This window comes from Macaca fascicularis, chromosome 11, assembly GCF_037993035.2.
Source record: "Macaca fascicularis isolate 582-1 chromosome 11, T2T-MFA8v1.1".
Taxonomy (NCBI): domain Eukaryota; kingdom Metazoa; phylum Chordata; class Mammalia; order Primates; family Cercopithecidae; genus Macaca; species Macaca fascicularis.
The window spans coordinates 111,837,536-111,850,295 of NC_088385.1; the positions used below are offsets into that span (position 1 = coordinate 111,837,536).

Consider the following 12,760-nt stretch of genomic DNA (forward strand, 5'->3'; position numbering starts at 1 on the left):
AGACCTCAAACAATAGAAAAACTCAACAATTTATAGAATCACTGTACTTGGTTCATTTTCTAATTATATACTACTATTATATATCTATAATGCCTACTATAATTTCATATATACTATTGAAAAGATTAAAATCCAGGAAAAAATTATTCAAGTTAATCATCATACCTTTAGAAACAAGTTTTGACTCAAGTAAGATGGCAAGATAAAGTTGATTTGGATACATCATTTTTTAATTCCCTTGTAAAAATAAGAAACCTATTTTATTTATTTATTTATTTATTTATTTATTTATTTATTTTAAGACCAGGGTCTCACTCTGTTGCCCAGGCTGGAGTGCAGTGGCCCCATCTCAGTTCACTGCAACCTCCTCCTCCTGGGCTCAAGCAATCCTCCTGCCTCAGCCTCCTAAGTTGCTAAGACTGCAGGTGTGTGTCACCAAGCCCAGCTAATTTTTTTATTTTTTGTAGAGATGAGATTTCACCATGTTGCCCAGGCTGGAAAACTATTTTATTGAAATATCTTTTTATCTGTAACTGTTTAGTCTTTAGATTTATAGAATAACAAGCTTTAAAAACAACTGACCTTCCACAGATTGAATGAGTAGACTGTATTTTATGATATCTTATGTTTCAAGTTCTTTATCTTTATACTTGCCAAAGGCCTTCCTTATAATCTTGTAAGCTCATTTATCCTGATTCTCCTTCAGATAATCAAAAAAATGAGAAAGGACCCTTGAATGGAGCAAAAAGATTAAAGTAACCATCAATCGGCCTTCTATAGCTATAATTATTTTTCTCCTAATTTTACAAGTGAAAACAAATACTACATAAAAAATGTAAAATGTTTAAAAGCATTTTTTTTGCACATAAATGAAAAAAACAGCTTTCAAATAGTGACTGCTTTAAGTTAAAAAAACAAACAAACTATACTCATTCACCCTTCTCCCTGGAACCACTGAGTACAGTTAGAAACCTGCTTCGGTAGTCCCAATTATAGACAACAGGCAAATAAATTAAGGTGGTGACAGGTGGGGCATAAGGAAAAAGAAAGAGGAATTTCATAGGCAGAATTCACAGACTGGACAGTAACAGGATAGAGAGCGAAGAGGGACAAGATGATTGATAATGTTAATAAACTGACAAGAAATACAGAAAAAAGAGTATGAGTATAACTGGAAATAAGAGAAACTAATGAGTTTCGTTTAGAATGTATTGAGTGGTATCCAACAGGCAACTGAAAATTCAGCTCTCAAGGTCAGGAAAGAGTCTGGAGATATAGATCTGAGAACAGCAATGTGCAAGCAGTGCTGGATTCCACGAAATTACTGAGGAAGAACATGTAGAACAAGGTACTAAAATTTCAAGAAAACCTCAAATTTAGAGGATGAGCAAAGAAAAACAAACAAAAGACATAGACTGACAAGCAGTGGTGAAAGAGCTGGGAGAATGAGAACACAGTGAGGTCTCTCTCAAAGCCAAGGGCTATAAAGTTTTCAACTAGAGAATAATCGGTGAAGAGTTCAGAGAAGATGAGGCTTTGGGGATTTTGCCATCAAGAAGTCATTAACTTAGAGTTTCTTAACAGCCCATAGAGTATCAGAACTGAAATACACCCAACACTTCTCTAGCATTCTGTCGGAACTGTAGTTCTCTACCCAGCAAACTTGAGATCTAGTTCTCTAAGCAATTAAAACACCATAAACTAAAAGAATATACCATGTTATCATAACTTGGCACCACAAGTTGCTACTTTCCCATCTACTAATTTGTTGGCTTTTACCCCTCTCAGATCCAGAAAGAATTTTTAGTGATGGCTCCTAGTGTTTAATTTCAGTTAATCCATCTATCAATTCTGTTGATTCTCTCTGAAAATTAATTCTGGACTCCAGGTACCTCTCACTACATTCACTGTTACCATCTTGAATATCATCTCTAACCTATTATTGCAACAGACTCCCAACCAGTCTCCCCGCTTCAGTCCTTGGCCCCCTAAATGCATATCTCAACGCAGTAGTCAATCTGTTAAAAAATATCTATCAGATCACATTAACTCCTCTGTTTAAAACCTTCCATTGGTTTCTTATCTCACAAAGTAGGCAAATCCATATATAATCTGGCCTCTGGCTCATCCCCTAAAATTGTGCCCCCTTGCTCACTTGGTCCCAGCCCTATTGGCCTCCATGCTCTTTATCTAACACAGTGGTTTTCAAACCTCAATGTGTATCAGAATCATCTGGAGAGTGTGTTAAAATTTAGATTTCTGAGCCACACCACTGGAGTTTCTGATTTAGTAGTTTTGGAGTGGGGCTGAGAATTTGTCTTTCTAACAAGTTGCGGATGCTGCTGACCAGAAGAGCACACTTTGAGAACTACTGATCTAACATACCAACAACAGTCCTGCCTCTGGCCCTTTGCATTGCCTGGGACATTCCTATCCCAAATGGCCTCAACGCTTCTTATTTACATTTTCTTACTTCCTTATAACATTTTCTTATTTCCTTGACTGAACTATCTTCTAATCAGTAGCACAGCTCTCAATCTATGGAATCTGGCAGCTCTACCCCTACCTCTCCAAAGAAAGGCTGTTAGATCACCCTGCAGCAGAGTAGAGACCACAGATGGCAAGCTTCTCCCCTGTGCTGAGCTTCTAATCAGCTCTATTGGAGACTCCTTCTCTTAAATATGGACAGATACATATAAGCAGACATTTGAGAACAATACCTAGTGTAAAATATAGACACCACAACAAATTAACTAAGGTTAAAAAAAGATTAAATTCACCTTCATTCAGGTTTAATGGTAGTATGTGATCACATTAAACAGCAAATATCATTTGCAGCATATTGTTTTTTAACCAGATTCCCTATAGCATGGCCTATTACAAAACAGACTGGTGTTTTAAATGTATTATTTGGACTTAAACAAATTCTGGATAATGCTCAAGAACAATGCTTTCGAAATATTTTCTTTGAGGTAAGCTAGCCAAAACTTCACTTTTCCTGCCAAAGTTATCAAGTTGCTTAAATTCTTGTATGCTTAACTGTATTCATCAGAGCAAAGTTCATTTTCCAACAAATGAAACTAAAGCCACCTTTTAACTCCCATTCAGATGACTTTCTTCTTCAAATTTTCCCGCTTTTGTTTCTCAAGGCCCCTTCATTCTCTATCTCCTGCCAAAAAGCCTCTTGGATTGAGTTCTATCTACGCAGGGTAATCCACCAGTTCTTATAACACAAGTAGGAAAAGATGAAACACATGCATATAATTTCACTAATTCTCAAAATCTCAGTAAGACTACAAAAAAGTTTTTTTGTTTTTTCTTCTTAAAGATAAAAGCTAGAGATATACTTGACACACATTGCAGCTGGATGCCAAATGGTCAAGTGTTGAAATCAACATTCAGCTGACACCAAATGTCACCATTATATAAGGAAATACTGGGATACAGGAACAAATATAAATCTTTTTTTTTTTTTTTTTTTTTTTGAGACGGAGTCTCGCTCTGTCGCCCAGGCTGGAGTGCAGTGGCCGGATCTCAGCTCACTGCAAGCTCCGCCTCCCGGGTTCATGCCATTCTCCTGCCTCAGCCTCCCGAGTAGCTGGGACAACAGGCGCCCGCCACCACGCCCGTCCAGTTTTTTGTATTTTTTAGTAGAGACGGGGTTTCACCGTGTTCGCCAGGATGGTCTGGATCTCCTGACCTCGTGATCCGCCCGTCTCGGCCTCCCAAAGTGCTGGGATTACAGGCTTGAGCCACCGCGCCCGGCCAGGAACAAATATAAATCTTAGACCATATGCTCCAGATACCTGAGACCAAGGTATCTCAAGTTAGTGTTACTGAAGGCAGACCATGCCACCACTAGGTGCCAACCAACCCCAGGAGCACCAAGGGATGGGTGTTTGTTGGAGGTGTAGATGGAGCTTAGACATGGGGCCTGGTGTATGCGTGAGGTCTTTCAAAGTGCAGCACATATTGCCAAGGGTGGGAAGGGAATTGGGGCAGGCCTCAGACCAGGGGGTGGCTCAGTGGCTCTCTCTACAACACGATGTTCCAAAACAGAACCCAACAAGTCCAAAAATTCTAACTCTGATCTTGGACTTCCAGGTCTTCCTAAGAATATATTTGTCAAGGTAGACAGAAAGAGAAAATGTTTAAGTGTGTAAGTTTGTTGTATAATTTTAAGCTATGTAGACATATGTTACATAGGTCTCCATTTGTATTGCTACCCCAAGCCCATCTGTTAAATGCTTAAAAAACATTTAAAATGCTTTTAACAAAGCATTTAACATGCTTAAAAAGCATGTTAAAAGCCCAACGGTCTAGAATGCTTATAAATATTTGACATTGTTACAATTATTAAATACAATAGTAACCTGGATTGATTTTTTATCAGATTCTGATATGGCTGACTCACTTTTACTATTCAGGTTCCAGCTTACATATACCTCCTCAGATAAGTCTTTCCTGACCACATTGTATAAAATAGCCTTCAGGAATCATCCGTCATCACATTATCCTGTTTGATTTTCTTCACTTCCCTTATTGATATCTAAATTTATGCAAATTCCATCACAGCAGAGACCTTGCCTGCCTTGTTATTCATGTATAGACTAATGGATTCTTATTTTATTCCATGGGTTATATATAATCTGTAACTGTGATTATCTATTGTATGGCTCCAATTTTCCAAGATTTGGCCTGGCCAGTATGTCACTCGTTATCCTTTTGTCATGTCCCCATTTTTTTTTTTTTTTCATTTTTAGCACTTCTTTACTTTCCAGCACCACAAGATATTCGAGGTTCATTGTATACTTTTCTTCTCCAGCCCAAGGAGCTCCTATTATTTTTCAGTCCTTTTAATATTCAATAATTACAATGACTACATAATATAGACTAAAGTGAATTTACCAAAGTAATTCTACTCTATGAGTTTGGCTCTACCTAAGTGGCTGACTGATACTCCCAGACATCATCTATAGTTTACCAACTAACTACATAGAAAAGTATTATATCTGTAAATAACAATGTTTGGAACAACATTTAAACATTTTAAATATTAAGTACCAAAAATATTATGCATTGGTGCTAAGACCAAGACCTTAGCAGATCATTCTTACAAGGCACATGGGGAAGTTATTAGGTTTTTGTTACTGCTGTTATTTATTGATTTTATAAACTCTGACAGAGTTACTCTGTGCAGGTAAAAGGAATGGAATGTGACTTACTCCACTATATGTAGAGCTGTGTCCTCAGGAAAGTTACTCAACTGTTCTAAGCCTCAATTCCTCCTCTGTAAAGCAGGATAATAGTGCTTATTCCATAGGGTTGGTATAAGATATCCCTGAAAAGCAGTTAGCAAAGGACCTGGCGTATAATAAGAGCTCACTAATACCAGATATTTCATTATTGTCCTCTGCAGATATAGCTATATGACCTTTTATATACTATATAAGGAAGGAACTTACAAAGTTCCATAGGGTACATGAGCCATTTTCCCTTAATTAAGCAAACCAGGCCAGGCACAGTGGCTCACGCCTGTAATCCCAGTACTTTGAGAGGCCGAGGCAGGCGGATCACCTGAGGTCAGGAGTTTGAGACCAGCCCGGCCAACATGGTGAAACCCCGTCTCTACTAAAAATACAAAAATTAACTGGGCATGGTGGTGCATGCCTATAATTCCAGCTACTTGGAAGGCTGAGGCAGGAGAACTGCTTGAACCCAGGAGGCAGAAGCTGCAGTGAACTGAGATCACGCCACTGTACTCCAGCCTGGGCAACAACAAGACCCGTCTCCAAAAAAAAGAAACAATGAAGCAAACTAGTAACATTAATAAAACATTATTTTATGCATTTCTTTCCAAGCATCTGCTTTACTCAAGAAACTTTAGGAAACTGACAGTTGCCTGGGTGGAAAAAGGGGGAGAGGGGAAGTGGGACAGAGGGTGGAGAGTCCTCCCATCAACAGCACGGTTTTCAGCTCCCACTTCTTGCCTTTAGATACGTAAATTTTTTCCTAATTGGTAGATGGATCAACTCTATCTTGCTCTATCCTCTTAAAGGAAAAAAACTTTATATACTAAAGGAATTTCAATTAGTAATATTAGCTGGTGACTTAGTTAAGTTTTGGCTAGCATTTCATAGGCAGATAGCTCTTTGAAGTGAACCTTACTGGCTACGTGGTTTTAACCATAACTTGGTTCCATGACGGCAAACCCCAAAATAACGTTATAATAAGATAATAACGTCCTTTTGAGCTTCTAAAAATAACTCAGAACTCTGCTACTGGCAGTTTTTAATTGTTTATGCTTTTTGAATGACAATTTTGCAATATGTAGCTGAAGACTTAAAATTACAGATTTCTTTTTTCTGAATAGTAATTACAATCCTAGAATTGGCCCTAAAAAAATAAGAATGGAAAAATATCTGTACAAGAATGAATATTCATCACAACTTTGTTTATAACAGAAGACTGTTAGAAAGGAGCTTAAACATCCAGTAACGGATGATGAAGTAAACTGTAATAGAGATATACAACAGAAAAGTACATAGTCAATAATGACACGGATCTACATTTACTGATATGGAAAGATGATCATGATGTATTTTTGAATGGAGATCACATTATAAAAGAGAATATATAGAATTCTAGTTCTGTTTTAGAATACACAGTATGTATTTGCATTATGATATACCTAACTATATATAAGTATAGATATGTAGGTATAGAAGAATCTGTATCAAAATATTAGTAGAGGTTACATCTAAGTGGATAATTAGATTTTCTTTTTTATATTTTTCACTTTTCTTTAGTTTTTATAATAAGCATGTATTACTTCTACAATTACAGAAAGTTTAAATACCAATCAATCAACCATCGAACCATGAAGAATCTCAATATCTGATTTACCCCATGCCTTAAACATTGATGATAAATACCAGAATGTCCTGGCATCAAAGGAGGTAAGTAACTACTTCCTGGGATAAAAGAGGGCCTATAATTATCAGATGAGACAATCTTTCAGAATATGGCATCAGGCATAATTACTTAGCACAGCCCTGAAGTGCAGAAGCATATCAGAGAAAGAAATATTTTCCTGATACAAGTTTCCCTTAACAGAGAGAAACAGTATAGGTAACACACATAATTTGAGGTAGGAAAAAACTTACTGCAGTGGATAATCTGGATGCCAATGTCATTTCCAAGTTCCCTTTGAGACCAAGAAGTGCCGGGACTAAAATGAAAACTTCTGTAACTTTTCTGAACACCTCCCAGTGCTGTAAGAAAAATAAAATAAAATTTTCTGGCACTCTTTAAAAAATACTTTAGAACAAAGACATTTCTAAAAATCTCAAAATCTCAGTCTTTTTCCCAACTTGGCATCTACATTTTGAATAACTACACAGTTCATGTAATCAGCGAGCACCTAGCTTAACCCCATTCTCCTGAGCTCTGAAGCTCCAAGTCCCTTTAGAAGATACAGTTAGAGCTGGGAGTCAGCTGACATGCTGCTACAACCCATTCTACATCTACTTGTTACATAAGCCTTATATTCCTAAAGGTTTTACTTTATCCCTTTATGATGACAATCGTTAGACTGGAACCAGACAATTGATTTGAATCTTGCTTCCAATACTAATTAGAACAAACCCACTGGAAAACTATAGTGCTATTACTATCTAATTTCACAAATGAAGGAATAAAGACTCAGAGAGATTAAATTATTTCCCCAAGATCAAAAGATGGGACCTAGAGTTGACCCCAAGAGTTCTAAGTAATTCCATGTTTTGATCCCCATTTTAAGGTGTGAGGCAGAGAGGTTCATAAAAACAGCTCTAAACTGGAAATAAGGTTTGTGCTTCTAGCCATGGATCTGTCATAACTTGGCTTCATGATCCTGGATGAGTCATGTATCTTTCTGATCTCAATTTCTTCATCCATTAAATGAAAATAATATCCGTCCTGTCTAGCCTTTGGAGAAATACCACGTATAAATGAAAAATAAACTTCTAATCTCCCCAACCAAACGAATAGACCCCCTTCTCAGCCAAGGGCATTCCAAAGCAAACCTGAAAAACTAGCTTAGCCATGATGGGAAGGGGGCGGGTCAGACATGCCTCATTATACCCTCCTCCCTTTAAAACTCAGGCACAACTGACCAACATTAACATTAAAACAGAGATCTTAAGACTGACAAAATAGACTCTTTGTAGCAATGAGATACCAAATTCCAAACTGTCTCTAGTATACATGACAGCAGACCCTGAATGAAACCAAAGTATTTCACCCCAAAATGTATTTCTTTGACATATTTTTTAATGGCCCTGCAAAGCTGTCTCTTGTGGGGAAAATCTACACTCTGTAGCAAAACCTTTTCCCTTTTCAGGTCTTTTCCTAATCCAGGAGAGATTAAGAATCTGGCAACTTTTTAAGTCTGGTAAGAAACATTTACCGTCTATTCTCTCTGAAGCCTGCTACCTGGAGGCTTCATCTGCATAGTAAGAACCTTGGTCTTCACGACCCCTTATCTTAACCCACATATTCCTTTCTATTGATTCTACGTCTTCAAATAATTTAGTTCTTTAAACCAATTGCCAATCAGAAAATCTGTGAATACACGTATGACCTGGAAGCCCCCACTACATTTTGAATAATTACACAGTTCACGTAATCAGCGAGCACCTAGCTTAACCCCATTCTCCTGAGCTCTGAAACTCTGAATCACTTTAAAAGATGCAGTTAGAGTTGGGAGTCAGCTGATACGTTGCTACCACCCACTCTACATCTACTTGTTATACAACCCTCGTATTCCCTTATATTGATTGCAGGTCCCACATTCCTGAACCAAACCAATGTATAACTTACATGTATTGATTGATGTCTGCCTGTAACTTCTGTCCCCCTTAAAATGCATAAAATCAAGATACAACCCGACCATATTGGGCACATGTTCTCCATATCTCCTGAGGCTATATCACAGGTCATGATCTGTAACCCTGGCACAATAAACTTCTAAATTGAGACCTGTCTTGGATGCTTTTTGGTTTACATATGATAATAAAAATAACAGATATTAAACAGATATTAAAGAGACATATAAAGATATTAAAGATACAAGTATCTTAATAACACAAAGTGACATTTTACAGGTGCTATTAAAAGGTGATTGTCCCAGTAAGAGATTTTATGAGCTAGGCATATTAACTTTATGTCAAAAAGTATCAAAAATACACATGTTATGAACACCAGGACAGATGAGAAAAGTAAAACTTATTATCTATCAGATAAATGAAGGAAAATTTCAATTTGTTTCCAAATTTTCCCTAGGCTGTTCCAAATAGATGTAGAACTGGGGGGCCTAAAGAGACCTCAGAAAATATTTATCAGATCAGTCTTCTGTAAAATCCTGGTTCAAAGAGTTCACAAGAGAAATCCCTCTAATTGGGTTCAAGCCAATTAAGGATGGGCCTAAAAAAGCACTGGGGGGGGTTCAATGGCACCCCAGATTATTAGTCTTAAAAACTAATCATCAAACAATTTTGTCCATGTTTACAATGGGCTAATGATTCTGATGTGCTAGTGAAATATGTATCTTTCAAAGACATTGGTAGCAATGATGATAATGATGACTAACAGATAATAATAATAAATATGAATAATATCTGACATTCACTGATTGTTATGTTCCAGGCACTTTTCTTTAGACTCACTCACTTAATCTTCACAGCATGAGAGATAGGTATGATTTTTATCAGATCCCAGATATAATTCGGAATACCTTTTACCTAGGTCATCATTTTATGGCACCTGCTATGATACCGTGAAGCATATATTTGGTCTTCAACCCTGTTTCCTGGCATATATCTAAAATCGTTAGAATCTCCAAAGTGATGTCTTTGTGTATGCTGATTGACGACAGCTGGCAGCCCCAGGTAGCTTCAGGATGGGGACTGGTCACCAGAAAGACCAAGGCATGATTAGAGGACTGGGACTTTCAAACTAACCACACCCACACAAACACCTTTGGGGAGGATGGAGGGACTGAAGGTTAAGTTGACCACTGATGACCAGTGGTTTAATCAGTCATGCCTACATCATGAAGCTTCATAAAAGTCCAAAAGGACTTGGTTTGGAGAGCTTCCACACAGCTGAACATTTGGAAGTTCCTAGATGACGGAGCACACAGGGAAGGCATGAAAGCTCCGTGCCTCTGCCCCCATACCTTGCCCTACATATTTCTTCATCTGTATTCTTTGTAATATCCTTAATGATAAACAGGTAAACATAAGTGTTTGCCTGAGTTCTGTGAGTTGCTTCAGCAGACCAATCAAACCCAAAGAGGAGATCATGGGAACCCCAGCTTGAAGCCAGTTGGTCAGAAATTCTGGAGGCCAGGACTTGCATCTGGTATCTCAAGAGGTGGACAGTCTTTTGGACTGAGCCCTCAACCTGTGGGATCTGATGCTACCTCTAGATAGATAATGTCAGAATTGAATTGGAGAACACTAATTCTGCATCAGCCAGTGTCTGCTGCATAATTGACTGCTTGCTAGTGTGTGGGGTAAAACCCCCATACATTTGGTCACAGAAGTCTTCTGTGTTGGTTGTTGCACCATGAAAGCATCACATGCCATCACGATTTAGACCTGCTAGAATGCATGCCTATAGGTTACTCCCTTTGGTTATTCTTTCCACATTCAATTCAACTGAAATACTTATGTGAGAATTACTACGAAATACTTAACACCTTAGCATTGGTGTGACAACAGTAAGAGTTATGAATTATTGATTTCCCATATTGTGCCAAAAAATTCTCCATTATTTTCTCCATACTAGTGAGAAATAAAAATCCAAATCCCCCCAAAGCAACTGAAAGAACCCCCTCACAGCCAAGAGGGGCCCCAGAATAATCTTGAAAACTGAGTTATCGGCCAGGACAGCATGGGAGATCAACAACCACATCCCATTATACCCCTTTCCTTGTTAACTGCCATAACGCTTTCTTCCCTAAGGGCTAAATAAAAATCAACCTTTTCAAAAGACTCCACTGCTGATCTTGACTGCTTCCACCCTCTTTTGTAGTTTCAACAAAACAACTGACCAGCACTCCTTCCTGATAAGAGACCACCAATCACAGAGTGGTTCTGGCCAGTCTACATGCAACTCATGAAGAGGTATGAAGTTCCACTGCACGTGCACACGTTTCTCCTTTTACAAATATTCATGACTCCTCTTACAGAATATTAAATATGTACATTTGGCCACCCCACTCAGCATAAATTCCTATTTCCTTTTTCTCCTCCTTTGAAGTGTCTGTTTCTGGCTTCTGACTAGAGGCTATGCTTCCCAGCCTGTCAGAATGGCCACCTTGCAGGCTGCAACCCTGTATGAGATATAAAGCTTTCCTTTCCAAATTTATGTACCTCATCATTCAGAAGTTAACACCAGGTCAGGCAGTGGCTCACGCCTGTAATCCTGACACTCTGGAAGGCCGAGGCAGATGGATCACTTGAGGTCAGGAACTCAAAGACCAGCCTGGCCAATGTGGTGAAACCTCATCTCTGCAAAAATCAGCTGGCATGGTGGCATGTGCCTGTAATCCCAGCTCCTTGGGAGGCTGAGGCAGGAGGATCGCCTGAACCCAGGAGGCAAAAGTTGCAGTGAGCTGAGATTGCGCCATTGCACTCCAGTCTGGGTGACAGGGTGAGACTCTGTCACACACACACACACACACACACACACACACACACACACACACACAAAGTTGCCACCACCTGATGTGCTTGCAGAAGTTCCCAAACTTTCTCAGTTCATGGCATGCTTAGTATCTGAGAAATATTTTCATAGCATCCTTAGGACAAAAAGAATACCTAACAATCCTATGTATTAAGCAGTTAGGTCCAAACAACTTAATAAATATTTATTTCCTAACATTTTAGTAACCATTTGAGGAACTTATACAGGTAAACTGAAAGAAAAAAATAGTATTTTATGTCATTTTTTACAACCACAATTATTTACTAATGGGATATACATACGTGTTGGGCACTGCACAACTTCTAAATGTTGGAATTGGAAACTGTCACCCTCATTTCCTGTTTTATATTGATTTTTGTGTGACTCTTGCTTTTTATCACAGTGCTACTGAAAACACAGTTTTGCAAAGACATATCATCCAAAGAAATGGCATGTGATCTAATGTTGAAATGTTAAGCCACTTTGAGCTAGTAGTCTGTAGTGCATCCAGGAGACATTGCGTTTCCCTCGAAAACTTAAAATACCCCACAGTAACCCTGGGGTGTCTTGACACACAACTGGGAACTACGAGAAGGGCGAGAAGTAGTATGCACAGGGGTCAACAGCAAGGGCTCTAGAGTCAGATCACCTTCACTGAAATTCTGACTGTACAACGTACTGTGTGATTTGCGCAAAATTATGCTTTACTTTCTGCATCTAAAATATGGACATACTTGTACCACCTCAGAAGATTCTGCTCATGACTGTGCCTGCACATATTAATAATTGAGTGTTTATTAGCTGTAAGACCAGGATGCATTGTCAGTTAATTTTCCTGTCAAGAGGACATAATGCAGAAAATGTCCAGAGAGGGAATGCTGAGGCAGCTAGTTTAAAAAATAATGTTCACTTACTTACAAATTTCACCATGATCCAGCATGTGCTCTGGGGCTATGAACCTGCCCTAAAGTATGACTTCTTGTCATACCTAACTTTGCAAGTGCATCAATGCAGAAACTGAGGTATA

At 38.4% G+C, this 12,760-nt stretch overlaps 1 protein-coding gene across 8 annotated transcripts in view; it reads right to left on the reverse strand.

Annotated features, from left to right (window-relative positions):
- Positions 1–12,760, reverse strand: part of SLC41A2 (solute carrier family 41 member 2) — a 143,432-nt gene that overhangs the window by 90,563 nt on the left and 40,109 nt on the right. For all 8 annotated transcript variants that reach the window (XR_012420556.1, XR_012420557.1, XM_045365828.3 and 5 more), the window contains one exon: positions 7,167–7,274. Coding sequence is in view for 6 of the 8 variants with exons in the window: in XM_045365828.3 (XP_045221763.2) it covers positions 7,167–7,274 (108 nt within the window). In the remaining 2 variants the exon portion in view is untranslated. The remainder of the gene's footprint in view (positions 1–7,166; positions 7,275–12,760) is intronic.